The 27,731-nt window shown below is 38.9% G+C and overlaps 1 protein-coding gene across 4 annotated transcripts in view; it reads left to right on the top strand.

The window, feature by feature from the left end:
- BIRC6 (baculoviral IAP repeat containing 6) overlaps window positions 1-27,731 on the top strand; it is a 158,438-nt gene that overhangs the window by 25,201 nt on the left and 105,506 nt on the right. For 3 of the 4 annotated variants that reach the window (XM_064158738.1, XM_064158740.1, XM_064158741.1), the window contains exons 10-23: window positions 1,218-2,612; window positions 9,654-9,803; window positions 14,254-14,479; window positions 18,527-18,687; window positions 19,905-20,036; window positions 21,339-21,470; window positions 21,730-21,908; window positions 22,506-22,636; window positions 23,174-23,335; window positions 23,441-23,572; window positions 23,815-23,912; window positions 25,063-25,210; window positions 26,096-26,229; window positions 27,293-27,439. In XM_064158738.1, coding sequence (XP_064014808.1) covers window positions 1,218-2,612; window positions 9,654-9,803; window positions 14,254-14,479; window positions 18,527-18,687; window positions 19,905-20,036; window positions 21,339-21,470; window positions 21,730-21,908; window positions 22,506-22,636; window positions 23,174-23,335; window positions 23,441-23,572; window positions 23,815-23,912; window positions 25,063-25,210; window positions 26,096-26,229; window positions 27,293-27,439 — 3,327 coding nt within the window. The remainder of the gene's footprint in view (window positions 1-1,217; window positions 2,613-9,653; window positions 9,804-14,253; window positions 14,480-18,526; window positions 18,688-19,904; window positions 20,037-21,338; window positions 21,471-21,729; window positions 21,909-22,505; window positions 22,637-23,173; window positions 23,336-23,440; window positions 23,573-23,814; window positions 23,913-25,062; window positions 25,211-26,095; window positions 26,230-27,292; window positions 27,440-27,731) is intronic. The other variant, XM_064158739.1, reaches the window with a different exon arrangement.

Below are 27,731 nucleotides of genomic sequence, written 5' to 3' on the forward strand. Positions count from 1 at the left end.
CTCAGCAAGCCTATGAGTGAAGTAGACATCACCATTGTTTTCTTTCCACAGCCTGTAATCTGAGTCTTCTCGCCAAAACATTCTATCCTGCTTCAAACTAGCACAATAAGTTTCTTACTTGACAAGAAGCATTGCTTATTTTGTTGTCAGTAAAATGCACAAACCAAGGTAAAAGAAGTTAGAACAGAAGTACGTCACAGCTGTAATGGGATTCAGGGGTTTACCAGAGAAAGTTGCTTTATCTTGATTGTTTCCATGTATGTGCTTTTTATTCAGCATGTGAAATTATCTATCAGAGTTCATATGGAAGCTGAACAGTTCTATGCGTGGTGTTCTTGTGGTATTTTGTTAGAGGCTGAATCAGATATTTGGATGGGAGGGAGGGCTACATTCTTCATGCTCCATTTTGCATCGTTTCAGTAAGGCTCAGCTGGGGCCAGGGGGAAAGGAATGTGTACATGCACACAAGGAAAGAGACTGGAAATGCCAAAAGAAATGTAAAGAGGATTTTTTTCAATGAAAGTACTAGCAAAGGTGGTGCTTTGTTGTTTATACTTGAACAGTCTCTTTAATCTGGGTTTGTACCATATCCTTTGTAATCTTTGAAATCTCTGCATCATTTAGCTGAACTCTTCTGATTGATTGTTTTTCTTGCAGCATTGTTTCCTTTGATCAGGCTTTGAAGGTTTTACTGCGTCTTGTTTTATAGTAGTTTGGAGTTCTTCCTGTTAGGTGGTCTGTTATGCAGTGGGAAGTACCAGGTTTTAGGGTAAAATGACTTGGTTTTCAATGAAGATTGGAGAATGGGTCTGCAGGATTCCAGAGCTTTTATTTTTTAATGGCACTGGATTGCTGAGGAAGGAAAAGGAATGATTTATTGCAGAACATGTATGGAGTTGATGCAGTGAGTTGCATTTTGGGGTGGTGGTCTGCCTAACCAGAGAGTTGGTAAAGAGGTAATGCACTTTATTGTGATGATGGTTACAAAGGCTGATGTTCTGTTCTATTCCTCTTTTGTTGATTAAAATTAGAACTTTCTTTGTGGAAGGAATGTTTCTTGACCTCTTTCATAGTTTCTTGACTGTCAGCACTTGAACATATGGGATGTTGTAACATACTGAAACTGAAGCAGTTAATTCTTGCTTAATTATGAAGATAAGTCCATCATATATTCAGTATGATTTTTTAACATGTATTATCTTAAACATTTTTTAAAGGACACACATCACAAAAAGAAGCTATGGAAGTCAGCCTTGATATAACTTCTCTCAGCATTCTTCAGCAGCCTGAAAAACTTCAGTGGGAAATCGTTGCAAATGTTCTGGAAGACACGGTTAAGGATCTAGAAGAACTTGGGGCAAATCCCTGTCTAGCCAACTGTAAGAGTGAAAAGATGAAGGAAAAGCACCTAGAACAACACAACATTCCCTTTCCTTGTTTGTTAGCTGGAGGTCTATTAACATACAAATCACCTGCTACCTCTCCTGTTAGCAGTAACTCTCAGAGATCACTGGATGGCTTAAGTAGGACTCGAGATGAGAGTGTCTCAGAACAGGGATCAACTGACAATGAATCCTGCACTAACTCAGAACTGAATTCCCCTCTGGTAAGGAGGACTTTACCTGTACTGCTGCTATACAGCATTAAGGAGTCTGATGAAAAAGCAGGAAAACTCTTTTCACAGATGAACAATATTATGAGTAAAAGTATACATGATGATGGTTTCACAGTTCCACAGATCATTGAAATGGAGCTGGACAGTCAGGAACAGTTACTGTTGCAGGATCCCCCTGTGACTTACATTCAGCAGTTTGCAGATGCTGCAGCCAACCTAACTTCTCCAGACTCGGACAAGTGGAGCTCCATGATTCCCAAGCCTGGGACTTTGGTTCAGTGCCTGCGTCTGCCAAAGTTTGCAGAGGAGGAGAACTTGTGTGTAGATTCAATCACTCCTTGTGCAGATGGAGTTCATTTGTTAATAGGACTGAGAACTTGTCCTGTCGATTCTCTGAGTGCAATAAATCAAGTAGAGGCCTTGAATAATTTAAATAAGTTGAACTCGGCACTATGTAATAGAAGGAAAGGGGAACTAGAATCCAGCCTTGCTGTAGTGAATGGCACAAGTATTGATGTAATCCAGCAGGAGTCACCAGCAGATGTACCAGCTCCTTTAATAATTCAACCTGAACAGAGAAGTGTTAGTGGTGGATACCTAGTACTTTATAAAATGAATTATGCCACCAGAATAGTTACTCTAGAGGAGGAACCAGTAAAAATCCAGCATATCAAAGACCCCCAAGACACAATTACCTCAATGATTTTGCTCCCACCAGATATATTGGATAATCGAGAGGATGACTGTGAGGAGCCTGTAGAGGAAATACAATTAAGTTCTAAAAATGGCAGTGGGAGAGAGAGAAGATCTGAGATCTCTACTCTTGGTCACCTGGTAATAACTACTCAGGGAGGATATGTAAAAATACTAGACCTTTCGAACTTTGAAATTCTGGCCAAAGTGGAGCCACCTAAAAAGGAGGGCACAGAAGAACCAGATATGTTTGTCTCTGTGATATACTGTTCGGGCACAGACAGATTATGTGCATGCACCAAAGGTAAGACTTCTTTTTCTTTTTAAATGCTTCTTTCTTTTTTAATGCTTTATTTGACTGTATTTGGATTGTATTATAGAATGTTAGGCTTTGTTTCAAAATAGTTCTGTTGAATTTAAGTGCACTTCTGTTCAGTTCTAGGGAGCATGGGCTCTGTTTAATTCCCTATCTCAAATGTAGATTTTCATTTCCGAAATGGTTAATAACTCCTAAGTATGTTGAGTGCATTATTTGTTCTTGTAGATTTTCTTAGATCCAAACCAAAGTTTTGTAGATAATTATTTCTGTTAGAGTTCCACATTGCAGAAAAATGTTTCCTGTCTAATTTTCCAGGATCTGAAGGGAGCCTACAAAAAGGCTGGGGAGGGACTTTTTAGGATATCAGGGAGTGACAGGACTAGGGGGAATGGAGCAAAGCTGGAGGTGGTTAGGTTCAGACTGGACATGAGGAGAAAGTTGTTCAGCATGAGAGTGGTGAGAGCCTGGAATGGGTTGCCCAGGGAGGTGGTTGAGGCCCCATCCCTGGAGGTGTTCAAGGCCAGGCTGGCTGAGGCTGTGGCCAGCCTGATCTAGGGTAGGATGTCCCTGCCCATAGGAGAGGGGTTGCAACTAGATGATCATTGTGGTCCCTTCCAACCCTAACTGATTCTGTGATTCTGATTTACAGTATTCAAGAAGATAATGTCTATACCTTATTCCAGTGATTCCTTATCTTTCAGATGGGGCTGCTGGTTCTGCTTCAGCCTTTAGCAATTGGGTTACACTTTCTTGAGCATGAGAGTCAGGCTATCTGCGCAGGTAGTTACGTCTTGTTCAAAATGAAGACATTCTGGGGGAAGAATGCAAGTAAGAGGGAAGCATAAGTTAAGTCCAGGCAGCTCCTCCTTTGTAGAGGCCCTTCTCTGTTTCTTGTGTCACTCTAGGACAGTGGAAGCAGCTGTGGCTGTTATTTGACTTGATCTCCTCCATGCACCAATGCCTCATTTAGTTCTGCATGTGAATGAGACTGATGAAAACACTTAGCCTTTTAAAGGAGCTAAGCTGATGAGTAGGTTCATGCATTTCAAATGAATCCTCACCAATATCATATGTAATGTTATCTCTACTGGGAGTACTTAAATCGGCACGTTTCCACCTTTCATGGTGGTTTTATGTTGATTACACTGTCCTCCATAAGCAGACTGTAAACACAGACCAATCTACAAGTCTGCTAGAAAAAAAATATAGCAGGGAGGGATCAGTCCCAGAGGTTCTGAAGTTCCAGGAATATGTGGAAGATAACTTCCTGACACAGCTGGTGATGGAGCTAACTAGGCAAAGTGCTTGCTGGACCTGCTGTTCATGAATACAGAAGGACTCGTAGGTGATGTAGTGGTTGGGGGCTGTTTTGGGCACAGTGATCATGAAATTGTAGTTTTCAGTTGTTGAATGAAAGAGAGGGGTCAGCAGAACTGACACCTAGGACTTAGGGTGGACAGACTTAGGCCTCTTTCAGAGACTGGTGGACAGAGTCCCTTGGAGGGCAGTCCTGAAGGGCTAAGGAGTCCAGGAAGACTGGGCACAGGGAACTTTTAAAGGTGCATGAATTGGCCATCCCTATGTGCCAAAAGATGAGCAAGTGGGGGAAGAAGACTGGCCTGGGTAAATAGAGAGGTTTGGTTGCTCCGTGGGGAAAAAATGAGAGTCTGTAGTTGTTGGCAGAAGAGGCAGGCCACTGAGGAGGACCACAGGATTGTCATGAGATTATGCAGGGGGAAATTTTGGCTTTAGCTGGAAGATAGGGATGGGGAGCAGAAGGAAGCCCCTGTAATCCAAAAGAAGATGATTAGTGACCTGCTGCACCACTTACACGTACGTAAGTCTGTGGAGCTGGATGTCATACATCTGAGGATACTGACAGAGCTGGTGGAAGTGCTCACCAAGCCACTTGCCATCATTTACCAACAGTCCTGGCTAAGTGGGGAGGCCCCAGCTGACTGGAGACTGGCAGATGTGATACCCAGCTACAGGAAGGTACAGAAGAAGTACCTGGGGAGCTACAGACCTGTTAGTCTGACCTTGGTGCTAGTGAAGGACATGGAACAGGTCATCTTGAGTATTACTGTGCATCATGTGCAGGGCAAACAGGTGGTCAGGCCTAGCCAGCATGGGTTCATGAAGAGCAGGTCCTGCTTGATGAACCTGATCTCCTATGACAAATTGACCCACTTAGTGGATGAGAGAAGGGCTGTGGATCATGTTTATCTGGACTTCAGTAAAGCCTTTGACACTATTTTCCACAGCATCCCTCTGGCCAGACTGTCTTGTTCCTGGCTTGGGTAGCTGGAAGCTTTGCTGGGTGAAAAACTGACTGGATGGTCGTGCCCAAAGAGTAGTGGTGAATGGAGTTAAATTTAGTTTGTGGCCTGTCACTTGTGCTGTTCCCAAGGGCTCAGTACTGGGGCCAGTTCTCTTCAATATCTTTGTCAGTGATCTGGATAAGGGAATTGTGTGCACCCTCAGTGAATTTGCAGATGACACTAAACTGGGGAGGAGTGTTGATCTGCTCAAAGGTAGGAGGGCTCTGCAGAGGAATCTGGACAAGCTGGATTGATAGGCTGAGGTCATTTGTATGAGGCTTAACAAAGCCAAGTGCTGGGTCCTGCACTTAGGGCACAACCTCACCTAAGGCTACAGGCCTAGGGCAGCGTGGCTGGAGAGCTGCCAAGCGGAAAAGGACCTGGGGATGCTTGTTGACAGCCAGCTGAACATGAGCCAGCTGTGTATGCAGGTGGCCAAGAAGGCTAATGACTTCCTGTCCTGTATCAGGAATAGTGTGATCAGCAGGGCCAGGCATGTGGTTGTGCCTCTGTACGCAGCACTGATGAGGCCACATCTCAAATACTGTGTTCACTTTTGAGCCTCTCACTACAGAAAAGGCACTGAATTGCTGAAACCTGCTCAGAGAAGGGCAACCAGGCTGGTGAAGGCTCTGCAGGAAAAGTCTTATGAGGAGTGGCTGAGGAAACTGAGGTTATTCAGTCAGGAGAAAAGGAGGCTTGTTGCTCTCTACAGCTGTCAGAAAGAAGGTTGTAGTGAGGAAGGACTTAACTTTTTTTCAAGTAATTGAATGATAGGAAATGGCCTGAAATTGTGCCAAGGAGGTTTAGGTTGGATGCTAGGAAAAATTTCTTTACTGAAAGAATGGTCAGACATTGAAATAAGTTGCCCAGGAAGGTAGTAGGTTCACCATCCCTGGTAGTGTTCAAGAAATGTGTGGAGATGGCACTTTGCCACATGGTTTACTGGCCATTGTGGTCTTAGGTTGATGGTTAGACTTGATCTTAAGAGACATTTCCCAAATAAAAGAGTTCTATGAGTCTGTGTGGAGGTCTGTTGAGCTGGGAGCATTTATTCTCTGAGTAGGAGTATTTATTTCAGCTGCTTAGATGACCATCACCTACTGAGAATACTTCCATCTCCCTCTTAATAGACAATCATGTCATTCTCACTTTTCAGTAAGCATATGTATTTTTTAATGTGTTCTGTATAGCACTCAGTGTTGTAACATCCATTTAGTAATTTATTAATAGATTTATTATGATTTCCTTTGTCCTTGCTCCCTGAAAGATCATAGAATCAACCAGGTTGGAAGAGACCTCCAAGATCATCCAGTCCAACCCATCCTCTATGCCACAGACTTCTCTCTATGCCACAGACTTCTCTCTGTCCTCAAATTTCTTCTTTTGAATATAATACTTTGTTAACTGAGATTTTTTAGTCTGTGGATTATTCTTATCTTTCATTTATAACCATTGCATCTCTGTTTGGAACTTGATTTTCTACCCTGAAAAAAATTAGACTGTACTTCAGAATTCATTGTTTTAATGTCTTTCTATTTCTATTAATTTTTTAACATTTTAGTAATTTCTTGTGTAATTTTTCTCACCTCTAAGAAATTAAATCCAAAGCTGTCATAAATATGTAGGGGCCAGTGTTCATTACAAGTCAGTTTCAGGGTCTGATACTAGATATGTCTGAAGCTTCAAAGTCCTATTGTTTATGCCAACATATGGAGCTTTGTAAAGAGTAACTCGACCTTAATGTTCATAAGTCATTGTACTGCATGAAGTTCAGGAATACTAAAATAAAAAGCAAATTAAGAAGCTCAACTATTAATAGAATTTCTTTGTCCTATATCTTGTTGCTCATTTGAATATCTTCATGTAAGGAGAAGGTTTTGCCTTTTTTTTTTTTTACTGAATCATAATAATCCTTTAATCTTTCTGCTTTAAGACTCACAAGAGCTTCTTTTACTAAACTGCTGGGTAGATGATTTTCTTCATGCCATAATAGTGCATTTCATTATTTCTTGCTAGGCATAGTAACTTTCACTTCATGCTATTCAATTGCATTCTATTTTTTCATAAGCTGGCATGCAATTTTTGCAGCTGAAATCTCCAAGAATAGTGTAAGTTCTGTTGGAGTGAGGTTTTGGGGATGTTTTCTTGAGGTCATTTTTCAAGTCTTCTGAAGTAGTATGTTTGAGCTAACCCTTTCTTTACAGGCTCTGTGATGAGATGAGGAGGAGTGCAAGTTTGTTTAGAGGAAAGTTTCCTATTCTATGGCTATGTTCAACTGTGTCCTTGTGCTGTGATTGGCTATCAGCAGTTTTCCATACTCCTGCGAGAGTGCAGGATACATGGAGTACACAGAGCATTTCACTAGATGAGCTTTGGCTGCAATGGTGTAGACTCTAATGTATTCTCTGAATTGTGCCATTGTCACTTTATTGAAAGTGGTAGCTATCAAAAGGAAACTTGGAATTTGGGTTTTATGTTCTGTTTGTGTAACCCATCCTGGGTTCTTGAGTCCAAGCAAATTACAGATTTCAAATACAATTCAAAATTAAGATTAGAATATGTTACCTGTTGTTTTGAGAAGTATAATCATGCTGGTTTCCAGTTATTCTCTTTTGTGATTACTAAATGAAGTGTCAGCTTCTGTATCTTCTTGGTAGTGCAACAGAAGTGTGTATCATATCTGTAAAAGTGATGCAAGTAGAGAAGTCTTCAGATAAACTGCTACTTACAAGTTTGCTACCTGGCTAGAATTAGATAGCACCAGACTATTAGTGTATACCTTGAGCCTGTAGTAATGCCAACCCAAACCAAAAACCCAGCATTGACCTTTGCAGAGTGGTGGGTGGGTGTTTTTCCTGTTTTTTTTGTTGTTTGGTTGGTTGGGTTTTTTTTCCTGGCACTTGACTGTAGGAACTATGGTATCTTTGAAACAAATAATTGAGCATTTGTCATCATAAGGTCATCTTTGGATGTTCTAGGAGGACAGATACCTCCTTAGTGATACAGAAGCAAAGCAGAGTTTTGGGTAACATGTGTAAGCACTAGTAATTTTAGAGGTTAATGCTGTATAATTGAAATTTGTGCTAGTTCTCTACAGAAGCTTTTTGAAAACAAACAGGAGTAAATGAGGTACCTCAAGTCTAGCAAAGAATTTTTCTTGGAAATATTCCAGAGTCTTTCAGGAATGTGGTGATTGTGACTTTTTTTTCTTCCTGTAGTATGGGTACAAAGATGATAATGTTTTTGTAGCTGATAATTAGTGGCAGAAACTCAGAAACTTGGTTTGAGAAGGAACAGGTTTGTTTCTTTAGAACCAAACCCTACTCAAACATCAATGGAGTAAGTGGGATTTTGGCATAACTTTTCCTTAGAAAAAAACACAACTTTGAAGTTCTTCAGTGTTTCTCCTGCTGTCAGCCATAAAACTGGCATAGTGCAAGTTAATACATAGAATTTACATTCCATGAGGAGGTACTTGATTTCCAGTATTGGAGTTTATCTCATTTTGATCACTGAGGTTGTTCTGTTGATTTATTTCTGAGCAGTAAACAGAACAGGAAACACACTGAGGTTTGGCTTATGATCAAATGAAGCTCTTGTGGTCTGTTTTCTAGTGTCCTTAATTCTGTCTGTTTGAGGAAAATTGCTTATTTTTGAGCTGCTGAATTTCAAGTAAACTCATTCTAAGCTTTACTTGCTAGAATTGATTCCCTGCCCCCACCCTCCTCCACTCTTGAGATCTACATTGTACTGTTCTGCATCGGGGGGTGGGTGAGCTGAGGCTGAGAGAGAGGCAGTACAGACTTCTAACTGCATCTCAGTGAGAAAACCCCATCAACAAACTGTTTAACAGAATAGCTGGTTTAACAAGATTGACTGAAAACAGAAGTGTAAGTAGTGAGAAAATGCCATGTCCCATCAGTTGCTGGGATCCCTGATTTTATGCAGCATCACCCAGACCCTGTGTGGAATTTCCCACAGCACACTCCACAGATCTTATCAATGGAAGGATTCTTCTTTTTCTGTTATTAGAGCCTAATATTTTCCTCTTTTCATTCTGTTTTGCTAAAACAATCATTTTTATTAAACCATCTGTTGGACCTTTCTTATTGAGATCACAAAGAAGCCTACATACCACCTCTTGTACATCTCTGTGCCTCCCACACGTTCACTCTCTGCTTTGCTGTGCCTCTGTTGCTCTGATTCGCTCCTCTCATCATGGAGAACATGTACCTCCTAATTATGCTTTTAGAATTTTTTTAATTAGGTATATTATCTCAAGTTTGTTTCAGATTACTTGGGTAATTTGTGTAACAGGGTTTGTCATAATGTTAGTCAGATGCTGAAGAAGAGTCTGTAATCAGTTTTCAGAAGAACTATGAAAGGCCTGCACTAGGATTTTCTTCTTTGTTTAAATCCTACTGATAGAGGTTTTGTAACTTCTGAAACTGTTGACAGACCTTCTCCTTCCTCCAGCTTTATGTAAAATCGAGCATTCCTTTTCTGTTACTTCTCTGTAAATTCATCTGTGTATATCTGTAGCATCTCCTTGAATGATTTCAAGCTTCTGTTAAAATGTATCCACTGAAAATTTTGGAGTTGCTCTTTTGATTGTCAACCTAATCAGTGTTGTAATACCTGTTGTGAATTGACTTTAGTTATGTCTGCCTGTCTGAACTTCTGTTGTCTGCAATTATTTTAGGTGGAGAACTTCATTTCCTTCAGATTGGAGGGACCTGTGATGACATAGATGAAGCTGATATACTTGTAGAGGGATCCCTTTCCAAAAGTGTAGAACAGTCATCAGAAGGCACCAAGCCCTTATCTAACCCTTCCAGTCCAGGCATTACAGGTAAGTTAATGTTGAAATGTGTACTAAATGTTTAAATGTATACTTCTTTATAAATTACTTCTGTAATTCTTTGTAATATGTAATTTTTTGAAGCTGTGTAGTAAGGTGAATTTGAGTCACTTAATAGCATGGTTTCTTTCTTGTTTTTCACTGCCTGTATTTGAAATTCAGTAGTTGCTGTAAGTCTATTGTTGGTTATACACAAACAACACTTTAGCAGTTCTGAATTGGAAAAAAAAAAAACAAGCCAAAGAACAACCCAACACAACCCCCAAACCCAGAAACAATACACTTTTTATGTATAACTGATTGTTTTTCCAACATCTACATGTAATTTTGAGTTCAGCAGGTAATAATGCAGGCATTGGACTTCCTTCATCGTTTAAGTAAGCTGGAGCTCTTTATTTGTAATTAAAAGCATATGTTTATTCTGTAAAATGGCCAAAAGCTTCATGCAGAAGGTGTGCTGCTCTACTTAATAAAACTCTACAAAACATGTATTCAACAGATACTGTTGGGCACAGTGAAATTCATTCTCTCTGTTATACTTCAAGCAGTGCAGTTGCTGTTGATTTGATTAAACTTAGTAATGTGGAATTTTGGTTTTAGTAGCTTCCCTAGGTGAACTGATTTACTAAAATTCTGATGTCATTTACCTTCTAATCTCCTTCCTGGAAGGGTTGTCAGCCCTTGGACAGCAAGAAGTAACTGTTTCTAGTTGTCCATATCTTTTTATGCTAAACATCATATTTAGGTCTTGTCATTACTGCAGTTCTGATATACCAGTCCTGCTACCAGTTTGATGCCTTTTTTAGTATTACCCTGTCTCACTTTGTTAAAATAAGGACTTGAGGGAGAGGGCTGTTCACAAAAGACCAACCTTTAGGTAGAAGGGAAAAAAAGGTAAGGGACTTCTGCTCATGAGAGAGACCAGTGAACATGCAGGTTATGAGAGTTACTTTGTGGGCTCCTTGATCTTTTTTCAGCTCTCATCAAAGGTGCTTTAGTGTGGATAATAATTTGCTCCAAAAACATAACACCATGTCTAATTTTGCTGGTTAAAGCTGAGTTAGATTTCAGTCACGCTGAGGTTTTTAAAGTGTGTATGTATATATATACACACATATGTGTGCATGTATAGAGAAGAGTCTTGCTTTTGAGTTTTAAAGGGAACTGTGTGAGAGAGCTGTTAAACTACTGTGGTTTTGATTTTGTTTCAGTCTGCGGTTGCTAAAGGTAGAGAGACAAAGTGTAATTATTTTAGTTGGATTGGAGTTTTGGTCATGTGTGTTGGACAGGAGTAGGGATATGCTGGGAATAGATGACCTAGAATATGAAACACAAGAATAAATAATACAAAGCATGAAGATAAAGCAATGATGCAGTGGAAATAAAGCATTTGTGTAGCTGTAACTATTTCACAGAAGTGATGTTAATTTCAAGTGTGCATGTTTCTGGTGGGGATGTCTTTGCCTGCAACTGTAAGGGATGAAAAATGCTGGGAGAGGACTAAGAGGCAGACAGCCAACTATGCCAGCCCCTCCCACTTACATAGCATATGTGACTGTTGTGTGGTATGGATAACCCATCAGCTGGCTCAGCTAGCTATCCTGGGTGTATCCCCTCCCCACTTTTGGGGGAAAAAAAATTAACCCCATCCTAGCTGAACCCAGCACAGTAATAAACCATTACATATATGTGAAGGAATGAAGTCTGTGATTTTCTTCTTTGGCTAATGGCAGGTGAAACTAAAAAGTTAATATGAATATCCAGGGAATAAATATGCTTCAGTAGATGCATTCCCTGTTACAGTAGCTTATCAGCAGATTTAGGTGACATCCATTCAAATGGTAACTGACTAATCTGGTAAGTCAAACCAATGATCACTACTGTTTAAATTCTCCCAGTACTGTAATGGGCAATTCTTTTTTTTGTTGTTGTAATCTGCTCCCCATCCAGCCTTCAGTATAGGCATGAATATGGCTTATTGGAACAAGGAAGGAGGTTACTTTTCTACAGACTTGGAAGTATCCAATCTAAGTATCCTTAGATTGTCCTCCTTGAAGTAGTCATACAAATCAGAGAATGTAATATTGCTTGATCTTGGTCTGTAATGGTTTCCAAAGAGTTGTTGGCTATACCATAATGATCAGATAAATGGAATACTATTTTGCTATGGCATCAAACTTAGCCACTTAAAGCTGGGAAAGAACTGCAGAAAGCCATTGCTGAATTGAGAGTGCTATGGGAAAGAGTCGAAACCAAATGATGGCTCCAGAGCTGTTAGTCTGAACTGTTTGCATTAGGGATACTGAAGTCAATGGTGCTGGATTCTTAGCATATAACATATGAACAATTGCTAGGATGGTGCAAACATTTTCTGCTGCTAATGAAGCTGTCATAGTGTGTACAGATTATGATTGGATGTTGCCTCCAACATTTATAACATCATTGTTGCTTCTCTTATAATAAAAATACTAAACAACAAGAATGAAACCTCTGTTTTGTTCCCCTTTTATCATGCTGATGCTGTAAAATTCAGCTATGTAAGGAAACTCTCTAAGACTCCAGTTGTAGGTTTTAGAAGGTGGGCATTTTATTTAAAGGTTGCACAAGTTTTAAATAGAAAGGAGGTTCATGTCTGTGATCTTCCACACCTAGAGTAGCCACTTTTATTTAAACACATGCATATACATCAGATTTCCCAGAATGGTCATGCATATTCATATAATTTCCTTCAATTTATCACCATAGAACAGAACAATTAAGCTTGCAAGGTGTATCTCAGGTGGTCTTTGAGGGGGGTCTAACATCAAGGCCTTTGGTTGAACTTTAATACAGAATTTGCAGTTAGCTGGAATTTTGTAATTGGGTTTTTGACCTTGAGGATGGCCTGATTTGGTACAGTTTTCTTCTGTATCAAAGAAGCAAGGTTCCTCCCTATGCATTGTGTGTGATGAGAACATCTGTGTCTTGTCCTTGAAAATTCTATTTTCACAGTTACTCTTTGTTAGTACATCTTCATTTCCATTGAGCTGAACTTTATCAGTGCTTTCCAAACAGATACATAGCTCAACAGAAAGCTTTCTGTTTGGAGAAGTGAACTCCTAGGTGGATCTGACTGAGCATAAAGACTTGATTTATAAATCTTGTTCACAGCTGATGGCAGGAAGTTGCAGGGTGTTTTTATGAAATCAATTTGGTGTTCTGTGTGGGCAAAAGATGCTATAGTCCAGGTAGAAACTACAGTAAGAAGCATGATCTTTTACTCTTACATTGTTCATATATATTGTGAGTTTTGGTTATGTTAACTTTTCTCTGGTTTTGGCATTCTGGAAGGCATTTCTTCATTTTTATTTTCTAGCTTGCATTTGACAACTTAGATAAAATGTAAATTATATTGTTTTAAAAGGAAATAGTTAACTTTACCAAGTTATAAACCTTAGGTTAAAATTATTTCCTTTTCAGGAGTGGAGCACTTTTTCAGTGATGTAAAATAATCACTTTCTTTTAGATGATAATTGAAAAAAAGCAATATGAGTTTTCATGCCCAGTTTAAAATCCACTGCTCACATCTTGTTTTCTCTTGAGTTTTCAGGTTTTTGTTTGTTTATTTTCCAATGAATCTTGATTCTCTTTAGAGCTCCTTTGTAATGTTTCTCTAGTTTATTTCTCTCCTTGGGATATTTTATTTGTTTAGTAGTTTAGTAGTTTCAATTAATATCTTGGACTTGAATATGAAAACAAGAAGACAGGATATCTGTCTAGGCCCAGTGTCTTCTAAGGGCATTACATGAAGCATGTTTGGTTTTTGCTTACCCTTCTTTTTAAGCCTTCCAAAACATTTTAGTAATCCACCATGAAACAAGTCTATATTGATAAGCAGGTGCCAAATTAATGTTTCAGCCAGGGATAAAAATGCAGCAATTGCGTAGTAATTCCATGTGTCTGTTTTCATTAAATAAAACTCTTCTTTTTTCCATCTGAGTCAATAGAAGTATTAAAAAAACTTAATCAGCTTTACATCATCCAAGTCTAGCTGGATAATATTCCTGATTCTCCTGGTTAAATCTGAGACAGCATGTTCAGAGCTCTCTGGAATAAATTTGCTAAGTACTGATAAAGCTGCTTTCAAAGGATACTGGTTTCGAGCCTAATGTTGTTTGGTTGCTTGGTTTTGGATTTTTTTGTTGTTGTTGTTTGGTTGGTTTGGATTTTTCTCCTTTATTAGTTTGGGGATTTTTGTGGTTTTGTTGGGTTGTTTTTTTTGGTAATTTGTGTTGATTGGTTGGTTTGGTGGAGTTTTTTGTTTGACTTAATTTCATTCTAGAAACTTGATTTGCTGTGGTTAATTTTACCTATAGCAGTTTGGATGTATTTATAACTGCTTATAGAATGTTCTGCAAAAATGCTATATGTAACAATGAATGTGTGCTCTCTGATTTTACAGGAGTTGACCTTTTGGTGGACCAGCCATTGTCCCTTGAAACACTGACGTCCTTGGTAGAGCTGACCCGTTTTGAAACCCTGACACCGCGGTTTTCAGCTACTGTTCCTCCCTGCTGGGTGGAAGTCCAGCAGGAGCAACAGCAAAGGCGACATCCTCAGCATTTGCACCAGCAGCACCATGGGGATGCAGCTCAACATACTCGAACTTGGAAGCTACAGACAGACAGGTAGGCAGAGTAACAGCACAGAAAGAATCACATGTGTGTATCACAGAACCTTCGAAGTTCTGTGATCATTGAGTCCAGCCCCCCTGCCGAGGCAGGATCACCTAGCATAGTGTGCAGAGGAACGCATCCAGGTGGCTTGTGAAAGTCTCCAGAGGAGGAGATTGCTCAGTCTCTCTGGGTAGCCTGTTCCAGTGCTCCATCATCCTCACTGTAAAGAAGTTTTTCCTCATGTCGAGGTGAAACCTTCTGTATTCCAGTTTCTAGTCAGTGCTCCCTGTCCTGTCACTGCTGACCACTAAAAAGAAATTTGCCCAGTCCACTTGATACTCACCCCTCAGATATTTGTATACATTGATAAGATCTCCTCTCAGTCTTCTCCAGACTGAACAGCCCCATGTCTCTGAGTCTCTCTTCATAGGGGAGATGCTTAGGTCGCCCAGTCATCCTTATGGTTCTCTGCCGGACTCTATCCAGCAGGTCCCTATTCTCTTGAACTGTGTAGCCCAAAACTGGGGGTGCAATATTCCAGGTGTGGTCTCACCAGAGCAGAGTAAAGGGGGAGAAGAACCTCCCTAGACCTGCTGGCCACACTGCCTGATGCACCCCAGGATGCCATTGTCTCTCTTCGCCCCAAGAGCACATTGCTTTCAAAGATAATAAGCCCTATTTGATAGTTTGTCAATCTCAAAGCCCTGTAATGCAGATTTGTTGTAGTGGACATTGAAACAAATTGAAAAGTGAAGTTTTGAACTGAACCATAGGATCGTAGAGTCAGCCAGGTTGGAAGAGACTTCCAAGATCATGCAGTCCAACCTATCCAACCAAGATCATCCAGTCCACCCCTAACCAATCAACTAGACCATGGCACTAAGTGCCTCATCCAGTCCTTTCTTGAACACCTCCAGGGGCAGTGACTCCACCACCTCCCTGGGCAGCCATTCCAATGGGAAATCACCCTCTGTGAAGAACTTCCACCTAATATCAAGCCTATACCTCCTCCGGCACAACTTGAGACTGTGTCCTCTTGTTCTGTTGCTGGTTGCATGGGAGAAGAGATCAACCCCACCTGGCTACAGCCTCATTGCTTTGTCGTGTTCTAATTTGACAGGCACATTCACTGCAATTGTAGATACTCTTGATTCACCCTTCTTATGCATGCACACATTCCTAGTACACTCTTTAATGAGAAAATGCAAGCTACAGGTGGGAGCATGACTGAGCAGTTGTCCTAAACAGTAGTCTGGTTTAAAATGTGAAGATAGAATTTGAACTTATGTCTGTTCATATCAAGTTAAATCTTGCTAAAACGAATTTTCATTGCAATGAGCTGCACCATTATGGTATGTGTAGTACTTAGTTTTTTTACATGTGATGTAGGAACTTCAGATTTCTCTGGGATCCTGAAGGCTGGAACAGCAGTGCTGCAGTCTCCTTGAAGAGCTGCTTTAAACAAAATAGAGAAATAAGTTGTCTTGTGTGTTCTGTTAAAAGACATGCATAATAAATCACTAGATCTTTTAGGTCAGGCTGTCACTCATCTGCCCCACTGATGTATAAGTTCTGGATAGCAGTGTGGAATCAAAATGCCCATACTAGGCAAACAATCAAAGTAGCCAAAGGACACTACAGCAGCTAGAGAAAAAAAAACCTCTTGCATAAATAAATGAAAGCTAGCATGTGATAATGGAGCATTCCAGGTGGGAAAAGCACGTCTGGAAGGTAATAGTTGCAGACATTTCTGAGCCTGACTTATGAGGTTTGTTTTAATTAAATGCTCATAAGCTACAGTTAAATTTGAAACATGTTACAGGCTTTAAAGCCTTTCTCTTGTGATTTTTGCAAGTCAAATATTTTATATGTAACAAGTGGAAAGGAGGTGATTCCTGGCAAAATAATTTTTGTTGAAAATTGTTGATTATCCATTCTGTTCAGCAACAGCTGAAAAGTGCAAAGCTACCAATATGAAGAAATAAGGAAATAAACACTGAAGGTCGTAGCTGTTCATTGGAAAGTGATAGGTGGAGCATTAGTTTATGAATACTATTTCATTACAGGAAAAAATTATGCCTTTGACAGTTGCTAAATGGCCAGTGATGAAAAATGATTAAATTACAGTCCTTCCGTTCATAAGATAGAATACACAATTTTAAGATTTAGATCAGTGCTAGCTGTTAATTAAAAGTTATATGGGAAAAAAACGTTATGGTTTTGGACTATTTTGTTAGTCCTTAATACGGGAATCACAAGGTTAGATGGATGAGTCATGCAATTTGGTATGGTAATTCTTTTGCTCTCAAACAGAAAGGGATAATCCTGTAAATGTGTTGTAGAGAACAGCATTATATTATACTCTGTTTGTAAAAGTCTGCATAATAAAGAAAGCAGGAAAAGCAGTCTAGTTTGCCTTACAAATTATCTAAATATTAGTGTTTCCTCTTCAGTGGTAAGGTAACTGAAATGTTTAAATGGCATTAATCCTTTGTTTAAACATCCATGAGTTCCCAGTATTCTTTAAGCAGTGCCATTTACCTTTTCTGGCTTTTTCTCTTGTACAGATGTATTTGAAAATAATCAAAAGGAGGAGCTGATGTGCTTTCTGATGTTAAACTCTGGAAGTGGGCCTGCAGCTCAGAGTTCAGTTGTAGTGGAAGACAGATATCAATGAGATGTTCTAGAAAAGGAATGAAAAAATCCTGATTTATATTTGTGAGAATGGTGGCAGAACAGAGTCTTGGTTCTGTATTCTTGAAAATGATGCTATAGATTTTCAGAAGTTCCAAAGATGAAGCCCTTTATGTGAAGGGTTGAAAGTTTTAGGTGAAGTGTTGTAGCAAATCTTGGCAAAAGAAGTTGCATTAGGTAATTAGAGAAAAGTGATATTTGGGATTAATAAGCTAAAATGCTGAGAACATAAGGACATTTTTTGCTTCTTTTGAAACTTTACACATGAATAAAGAGGATGCATTTAAACAGGAGAAAAAAAAGGCCTATGGGGAGTTTTTTGCTCATTGCAGAATTAGATTGTAATGTTCATTGCCACAGAATAAGAAGGTCTCTTCACTTTGGAATTAATGTGAGACCTGCATAGAGGATCATTATTTCTTGCATGCCTATTGAAAAATACTTTAACATTTCCTTTGGGGCATGTGCTGCTGAATTCTGTCAAAAGTACATTCCTGGAGTAGACAGTTGTTGTAATGTTTCATTGATAGCTGTGGTTATTACTTCTTTACTACAACTTAGGAAAATATTGACTGATAAATTGAGAATTATCTCAAAGTGCAATTCTTTTAAAAATCTATACAACTGTGTCACTTCTCACACTTCTAGTTTTGAGTTTCTCTTTTATTTGAAGTATTTTTTGCCAACCTGTGTTTATCAAACTGTGGAACCAATCATTAAGGGATACCATCAGTGCCAACCAAAGGTAGCCTCTAAAGGAAAACGTGACTCAAAGACCACTGCATCCATTTTACACAGTGCAGCCTTCTGCTTGTTCACCTTTTGTGAAGCACTTCTCATAAATTATCAACTGTATTTAATATTTTGGAAGCAGTGATTTAATTCTCCTGGATGTGGCCGTTGTATCAATGGTGCTTTGCAGAGTTTAACATCAGCGGAGAAGGCCAGTTTAAGGGATTGCAGAGTGATTACTGTCATGCTTTTTGTACACTTCATTAGCTGGCAGATCCTTCTGTAGTCATTGCCCTGCCACATACACATGCCATCACTTTTTGTCTAGAAATGAGCAACCAATTCATAGTAGTATGGAAAATGCACTGTAATGAACAGGGAATGTTTTCGCTGCTATTTTTAGCTGAACATGGAATCGCCCTCTCTTATCAATTGGGTTTTAATGTGTTGTTGACAAAATGAGTGTGGCTGACTGCAGCTCGAAAGACTTCTACTTCAGAAATCCATGTAGATGTCAACTTCAGCAAAATGAGTTCTTCTTCTTGCTAAAGAAGGCATGCATAGGTGGTGAAGGCGCTGCTTTATCTACATTTTCTTTTAACACTGAAGCATTGTTATCTTTTTCCCTCACAGCAACAGCTGGGATGAGCATGTCTTTGAACTGGTTCTACCAAAAGCCTGTATGGTTGGACATGTGGACTTCAAATTTGTTTTAAATTCAAACATCACAAACATTCCCCAGATTCAAGTGACTTTACTGAAAAATAAAGCTCCAGGCTTAGGGAAAGTCAATGGTAAGAAAGAACTTAAAGTGTCTTTTAGGATATTTATTTTCTCAAACACATTATGCTCTGTGATGTATATTAGAAGACTTTCTTGAAACTGTGTAAATATTCTTGTTTTCCATTTTATTCTGGTTTCATGGTCTCTTCTCACTTACTGTTTCAGTGTAAACTGGGGAAAATGAGCTGGGGAAATAGTTTGAATGCAGCAGTCATTAACCAAAACATATCATCAATTTGAAATCTTCCTAGAGGTCAACTGCTGAGACAAATGGTGCCCTAATTTGTAAAAAACAGTACAGGCTTTCATATAACTTCTCCATCTGTAGCATCCCCAATGCTTTACAAGAAAAAAAGGTGCTGGAGATGCTCTGTAAAGAAATCCTAGAAACTGGTAGTTACCTGAGATATTTCTTCATCTTAGACAAAAGCATATTTCAGCTTCGTTTGGGATACTGGATAGTTTAAGAGTTTTAACAGAAGTGTTAGCTGTGACTGCAGGACATCAGTCCACAGGTGTCCTTGCAGAGTTTTCCTTTGTTTAATGTTTGAAGTAAAACCTTAATTTTAACATGTAACTAATTGTTTTTCTATCAAAGCAGAAGATAGGACAGATATAGTTCATGCTGCTCTGTTTTGTTTTCGGTGCGAGTTCTGGAATTAGTCCCTCTTCAGGTCTGAATGTCAGGATTAATCTAAAGATCTTCACAAGTGAAACAAAATAGCAAAAGAAAAGATAAATTTTCCTTCATGTTTCAGTTTTAAATATTTCTGACCAGATAGTTCCATGAGTTGGTAACTCTTTGAAGACATTCTATTTGGATATGAAATAGATTGCTAGAGCTTTTTGTAGGTTCTTTACAGCATGCTGATCCTAAGACATGACAGAGTGCTTCCAGAAAGTCACATTTCACTTCCTTACGTGCAGTGTAGTGGAATTTTTGGATTTTTTTCTGTTATGGATCTGGTGGATAAAGAATGAAATGGAGGGCTGGGGTATACACATACAGCTGGGAAAGGGCTGAGGGATGATGAGAATGCCTGCAAGGCAATATTGGCAAGGTCTATCTGATGCAATTTCAGATGCAATTCTAATATGAAAAACATGCCTTTGTGTATTGGTAGCTCTCATACTAGGCAGGAAGTGGATACATTTCATATGAAAACTGCTGCTTCTGTTTTCTGTGGTCCTTAAGCTTATGAAAGCCTGGCAATGTTTTTACTTCCAGAAGCAGCAGTAGACAGACAGATAACATTTCCGTTATCTCCAGCTCATAATATTGATGTGGAGAGGAATGGAAAACCAGGACTGGTTGAATTCAGTGAAGAAATGCAGTATATGGATGTAGAGGAGCCACAATGTAAGCTCTATTTGTTTTGTTATACCTTGTTTAAAGTACAAGCTTGCTCTTTTTTCTGACTTTCTGTAATACACTGGAATTTCTCAGGCATTTAAAACAGACTAATTCCTCAACCCTCTTCAATGTTACCTCTCCCAATAGTCTGTTTATTGTGTGATTTGTAAATTTAACAGAAACACACCAACCCCCCCAAAAAAATGAAGAAATTAAATAGATTGTCATGGCATCTTTCTAACATAAACTCTTGCCCTGTTCCAGCAGTATTTTACTTCCTCAGTTTTAGTGGATTTTTTCTTTGCATGCCTAGCTTTTGCAGAGACTGCTGCTGTGAACTAAGGCAACAATGAGCAGGGAGTAAAGAATTCCTGGCTAGTCATGCTGGCTTTCCTTTTCCTGTAACCTTTTCTCTTACCCAGTATTATTTTGCAAAATACATTGAGAGACTCTGAAACAGGCAGTCAGGTTGGATCAGAGGGAGAAAAACTACAGAGTAAAAAGTATAGAGTAAAAATTGATAGTTGGCATGAATCAACTCCAGATCTATGATTCTTGCACCTTCCAATAGTCTTACCTCACATCTTCCTTCCTTTCATGTGATCAGGCTTACCCAGAGCATGACTTCAAAGGTCCTTTCCAACCCAATCAATTTCTGTTTCTTCAACCCCAAGAAATATGGGGCAAAGGGGGAGGGATTGAAGGGGTGATAAAAGTGCTGTGAGGAGGTGTTTTGTGTTGAGAAGGAAGCAGCAGATGCATGTATGGTAATTTTGGTATACCACAGGAGAAACAGGGATATTTTTGTGTCATGGGGTTTGGGTGTTGTGGGAGTTTTTTTTGTTGTTGGGTGTTTTGTTGGTTTCATTTGTGTTTTGTTCTTTTGTTTTGGGGTGATTTTTGTTTGAATGCTTAGGGGTTTTGTTTGGGTTTGGTCTGATTTGGTTTTGTTCTTGGTGAGGGTCGTGAGGGTTTTAGTTGTTTTCTTTGTGTCTGTTGTCATGCTTTAGAAAAGACTCAGTGAGAGATGTGGTTTATCATTTCATCTGTGCTGTGTTTTGCTCCTCTGATGAGCCAATCAGTGTACATACTATCCATATAACTGAAAATGCTTTGAAAACTGTCATTTACCTCTATTGATTTCACTGGAAAATGACTAAAACTGAACCTCAGATAATTGTTAACTTTCTGATGTAGCTTGTATGCATATAGTGATCAGAATTTGATGTGGTGTATGTTTAACCCATGCAAATGATTTTGTGGCTTAATGATGAGCACTTCACATCCATGATGTTCATGGTTTTTAAGGTCTTAGACTGTGCCCTTTTCTGGAGGAACACAAGGAAGATATACTTTGTGGTCCAGTATGGCTGGCTACTGGGCTTGATCTATCAGGACACGCTGGAATGTTGACACTAACAAGTCCAAAGCTTGTTAAAGGTAAACCAATCTGTTATGGTATTTACATGAAACGATGTGACAGAAGCACATCTCGTACAGCTGTAGTCAGACTTGTATTTGTGTTTATTTCTGTGTTGACAAATTTTGCAGCATCATGCTGTTAAAGAACTGTGATTAATACAGTTAAGCTCTGTTTGTATGTTGTTATTCATGAAGCCAAAATCTGTTCATAACTTGCCCTAGTAAACTATGCATGTTATTCCTCCTCACACCCTTCCTTTTTGCCTTCTGCTTCCAGGCATGGCTGGTGGCAAGTACCGCTCATTTTTAATTCATGTTAAAGCAGTGAATGACAGAGGAACAGAAGAAATCTGCAATGGTGGCATTAGACCAGTTGTTAGAATACCATCTCTAAAACCTCAGGCTAACAAGGGCCATTCCCTTGCTTCTTTGTTGGCAAAAGTTGCAGCTGGCAAGGTGAGGAATAGCTAAGAACATCTGTATTAAAATTGTAGAATTGCTATGAATTATGTAATAGGAAAATAAAACAGCTGTTAGGAGAATTAATATCCTTTAGAAGTGATTTTTTTTCAAGAGTTGACACTGTGTTAACACATTAATTATCAAAGATCAGCATTTCTGAAGTCGTTTCTTTTGTGCAGATTTAGTTGCAAGGTCTGTTCTGTCATTTTTCCATTCTGAGCACTTGGGTTTTAAACTTGCAATTTCCTGAGTGTTTTCATTAGCTGATAACCTCATCCTCTTAAGATTTTTTCTCTGTGTGGGGGTATGTTTTACTCTTGATTGTTGTAGTTGTAAGATTGGATGATATGATGCGTATCTTGTGGACGTTGCTAGAATAGTTAGAACATAATAAATTGCAGAGTATTCTAAATCTGAAGTTTTGTATTAAAGGAATTAGTAAAAGCAGTGTGTTTTAGTACAGTGCTCAAACTGAGCAAGAGAGTTTTCTGAACTGTATGCATTTCAGTGACCAAGTTATGCAGATGAAGCAGTCAAAACCAATGTGATTTGTGAATTATTTTTCCTCCTTCTCCAAAAACAAAAAATCAGGAAAAGCCATCGAGCAAAATTGAAACCACTAACTCTTCAAGAAAGTCAGATAATCTGAGAGGCTGTGATTTACTTCAAGAAGTCTCTGTGACAATTCGAAGATTTAAAAAAACTTCAATTTCCAAGGAAAGGTCAGTGGACATCTTTTAATTCTGAATATTAGCTGTACTTACGCTTAGCATCATAGAATCAACCAGATTGGAAGAGACCTCCAAGATCAGCCAGTCCAATCCATCCCCCAGCCCTATCCAATCAACTAGGCCATGGCACTAAGTGCCTCATCCAGTCCTTTCTTGAACACCTCCAGGGACTGTGACTCCACCATCTCCCTGGGCAGCCCATTCCAATGGGCAAATCATTGCCAAAAAAGTGTCACAGATGATGAAAGTTAGTGTAGGATTAGAAGCTACTGGGCAAGTTGATAGGGAAAAAATAAAATCCCTGAAGGTTACTAAATATACAGTAACCTAAGAAGTTCTGTGAGCAGAAAAGAGGGAGATTGGGAATGCATGCATGGAATATATGTTATGTTCTCGTGTGCTAGTTTTACTCTCATCTAGGCATCTTTTTTTTCCTGCTCCTAGGGCAGTATACAAAGCTAGAGGGATACTTTAATGGGAGAGTGACCAGAATGGATAATTCTGTGTTGCTTTTTTCCTTTCTCCTAGAGTCCAACGGTGTGCCATGCTACAGTTTTCAGAGTTCCATGAGAAGCTGCTCACCACTCTTTGCAAGAAGACAGATGATGGTCTGACTACAGAACATGCTCAGAGTCTTGTACTGGACACGCTTTGTTGGCTGGCTGGAGTGTATTCAAATGGACCTGGCAGGTAAGAGAGAAATTGTATTTAAATCAACACGGCTATTTCTCAGTGTCAAGTGAGATTTGTTTTATTTTATGTGTTTCTCTGAAATATGCAACTCCTTTTTGACAGCTCAAAAGAAGGAAACGACAGCTTGCTTTCTAAAACACGTAAATGCGTCTCTGATATAATACGCGTTTGCTTCTTTGAAGCTGGCCGGAGCATAGCTCATAAATGTGCACGGTTTCTTGCACTCTGCATCAGGTCAGTGCTAATTATGTCTTGTTTTTTAACATATTTGAGGGGGAGATTTGCATGCAATCTGAATTTTGTATTTCTGTTTATTGTTGTTGAACATTAAATGTATAAAGCAACAAGATCTGGAATATCTGTGGAGGAAAAATGTGTTAGGGGTATGGTTACGAAGAACATGAATCTTTTCAACCATCTTCTGGAGAAGATTTCATGTTCCACGCTTTTAAAATGTTAAATGTGTTTCTTTGTAGCAATGGCAGGTGTGACCCCAGTCAGCAGGGGTTCGGATCAGTTCTTCTAAAAGCTTTGCTTGACAATATGCCTCTTTTGCCTGCTGCTGCAACAGGTGGTATGTATACAACGTTTGTGTCATAAAAATACACAGTACATCTCTTGTTTGGCATGACTTTCTTGGGAAACAAGAACTAGGTATTTGTTCAGTTAGTACAGACTGCTGCTTGGGCTGATCTGGTCAGGTTGTGTCCAAGTATGAAGTATGGCTTTATAGATGATGGACTCTTAAGCAAATTAGCTGACTTAAACCAGTGCTAAAGCACTGAATTTTTTTTGGAGCACTGAAGTAAGTTCTGAAATAATTTTCCATGTTAAGTAACCACAGATTCTGTTGAAATAAGTGAGATTCAGGATTGTCTGTTATTTCTGATTAAGAGCTTTATTCCAGGGAGTGTAGCTATCAGAATATTGTCAATCTAGCAATCCACTTCTGTTAGTTCTGCATCAAAAGGAGATTTTAAATTAAGTTCCTTGTCATCTACACTGCAAAGTAATGTTACCTTAGCACCCTGCTGAAGCCTTTGAAATTTCAGATAGAAAGGGAAAATTACTTGTATTGCTCATGTTTGGGGTGGCAATACCTGTTTGTCTTTTTCATAATAGAAATTTCTTGAATTGTGTCTAGCTTGGCATCACCAAGAGCCTTGTAGGAATATTAGTTTGCAGTGCGAAATACTTATTGTGCTACAACCCAGGTTAGAAACATTCAACATGCTGCTGTTGAGGGTATGGAACGCACAAGGAGTGTAGGGAGAGGGAGCTGAGGTATGTATTTTATACAGAACCACAGGTCCATGCTCCCAGACTGATGTGTTAAGGAAACAGCCTCCAGCAAATACAGAATATAGAGACAGCAGCCAAAATCAGATAAGAGTAGAATCTAGAGTAAGCCTTGGCTCTGCAGGAATTGGAACCCCTAGCCTAGCACCTAGGTGTCTCAAGCATTTTGACTGCTTCTGCCAATTGCTTGTACAACAATGAGAGAAGTAGGTGCTTCAATTCCAAATTAGCTGATAAAAAACTACTAATTACAGAATGATTATAAATTGAAGCCTCTCAGAAAATGGGAAAGTGGAGAATACTTCCTAGTCTGTATTCAGTAAATAAATACTTAATTTATCGCTTCCATTAATTATGATTCAGAATATGCTTTCTGAGTGTCAGATTGGAAAATTCACATCATCTTGTTTGTTCTTTAAACACAGGATCTGTGTATTGGTATTTTGTATTGCTGAATTATGTGAAAGATGAAGATTTGGCAGGGTGTAGTACAACTTGTGCATCGCTGCTAACCGCTGTGTCCCGACAATTGCAGGATCGCCTAACACCTATGGAAGCATTGCTTCAAACAAGGTACTAAGAAATGTGCTTGGGAACTTAAGCAAATGCACAAACTGTCTAATGCTATCCTCTGGTGTCCTGAAAAATGTTGGCTATTAAAAGGCAAAAAAAAGAGAGTGTTTTACAATATCTGTTTGGGCAACAATTAATTTGATTTTAACAATGGAAAGTAGTTGGATTTGAGCAAGTGTTATCTTGTAATTTGCAATGCACTTTAAATCAGCAAATGTGTACATCCTGTCTGTGTAATCCTAAAGTTGATGTCTCAAATTTTGGGTGTGAGGATTTTGAGTGTGGGAGGGAATTGGACATCCTGAACAAAATTGGTCATCTTACAGAGACATACACACATTTAGTATACTGCTACTGAACGCCAAATTCTCAGTCTAGAGACCTGGAGTCATTTACTGGGAATGCAGGTTCTTACTGTGAATTGTATGTCAGTATCATTTGAACTTCTGTAGCATCTCTTACATTGTGAACTGGTTGGCCATTTAACTTTGGATTTCTGTGATACTTAGAAGAAATCTATGGTGGATCAGTTTTTGTAGCCATTTCCAAATCTGTGTTATGATGGTGGTAACATGTTGCCATTAGACAGCTCTTCCAGTTATCATTTGTGGATAAGAGTTTTCTTCCATGTTAAGCAAGATCAAGGTAGTGGAATTCTGATAGATGTCAGTTCAGAATCTTAAGGTGAAATTGAAAATTTAGTAAGCCAAGTTTGCATGAGGAGAGTTGTCAGGGTGTGTGTGGGGTTTTTTGTGTTGTTTGCTATATGTCAATTGAAAATAGTGGTGTGGAATGTCCTAAGTCCTGGTGACTAAATATGTGCCCTTTAATTTTATATGAAATCTTACTGTTTGATTAGAGTTTTTTGTCTTACTCCATTTGCAGATATGGATTATATAGTTCACCTTTTGATCCAGTTCTGTTTGATTTGGAAATAAGTGGCTCTTCTTGTAAAAATATATACAACAGCAGCATAGGAGTACAGTCAGATGAAATTGATTTGTCTGATGTTCTATCAGGTACATATGTTTAATTTATTGTGGATGAATGGGTAATTCTCTTTTTCTATACTGTTTACTGATGATATGTTTTTATCCTTTCCATCTGTTTTATAGCTGTGCACAGTGGTGTCCAAGATGTTTCTTTGCTTTGTGAGATATCTTGCATTTCCTTGAACCCTTAGGGCAAGAAAGCATCGCTGCTTTGTGGAATCTGTGCTCTTCTTATCCTGTAGATTTAAGAAAAGGCTAGAGATTAAATAGAGAGGCTTCTGTCATTCCCTGGGTCACAGCCTTCTAGGATGCATCTGTCACTTCTTTTGAGATAGCTTCCTTGAGATAAGTTATTCGTTTAGACTACCAACCATCTCATAGGCAAAGAAACCTAAATGGATTTTTCTGAAGTACTTCTATCACAGTCTTCTACTTAAATGTCACAAATTTAATGTGATTTTTTTCCTGTTTCATGCACATTAAAATGCTTTAAAAGCATATTTGTATCTGTCGCTCAGATTAGTTCATAAGTAAATCTTTAGACCATGGAATACCCTGAGAACGAGACTGCTGTTACCTGTCAGGAAATTCTTTTTGCAGCAAGCATATTCATCAGTCATAGTGACTCCTTTCCTTCTCTTGGATATTCTTCCCATCCCTCCCTCCCTCCAGCACTGTGGATTTGTTATATGTTGAATAATAGTCTAGATTTTATGCTGACTTGGTGTATGATCTTAGTTGTGTCATTTTCCTTCTCTTCCTGTGCAGCAGTATCAATATATTTTTGCAAGCTAATTTTCTCACAGTGTGGAGTGTAAACTTAAGAAGGTTACACTAGGCTTCTGCAGTCACATTTGATAGTTTCACTTATTAGGATACCCAGTTAATAACAGACATAGCAGCATTATCCATTTAAAAAATATACTTTCCTTTATATTGTGGATGTGATGTCATTTGAGTGGTTGTTCCTTAACATGAAGGAATAAAATACATGTGTTATATTTATCTGTTCCTTTCAAGTCTACATCACTTGAAAGGCAGCTGTCAAGAAAACATTAGCTGATTGTGCAGATATTTATTATTCTTTCAGGAAATGGGAAAATCAGTAGCTGTGCAGCTGCTGAGGGAAGTTTTACTTCACTTACTGGACTTCTGGAAGTTGAACCTCTGCACTTCAGCTGTGTTTCAACAAGTGATGGGACTAGAATAGAAAGGGACGATGCAAGTACGTTTACTGGTATATACAATTTTTCATTCTTTTCTACTTAACATAGTTCCACATAGTTCTGCTTGAAAACCAGATTGCCTGTTGTTTAAAGTGTTTAAATGTGAGTGTGAGGGTTGCTCGAGTTATGTTTTTAAGTAGTTACTATCTATGAAGTTAAACTTCTTAGAGCTTAGCAAACTGGATTCCAGATTTATTAATTTGAATGGATTTTGTTTCTGTTGGATTGTGTAACATACAAGCTGGCATCTTTACCTTTCAGCCTTACATGGCAAAAGGATTCCAGGATATGAGGTGGCTCTTC

The sequence above is a fragment of the Pogoniulus pusillus genome, chromosome 18 (assembly GCF_015220805.1).
Source record: "Pogoniulus pusillus isolate bPogPus1 chromosome 18, bPogPus1.pri, whole genome shotgun sequence".
Lineage (NCBI taxonomy): Eukaryota > Metazoa > Chordata > Aves > Piciformes > Lybiidae > Pogoniulus > Pogoniulus pusillus.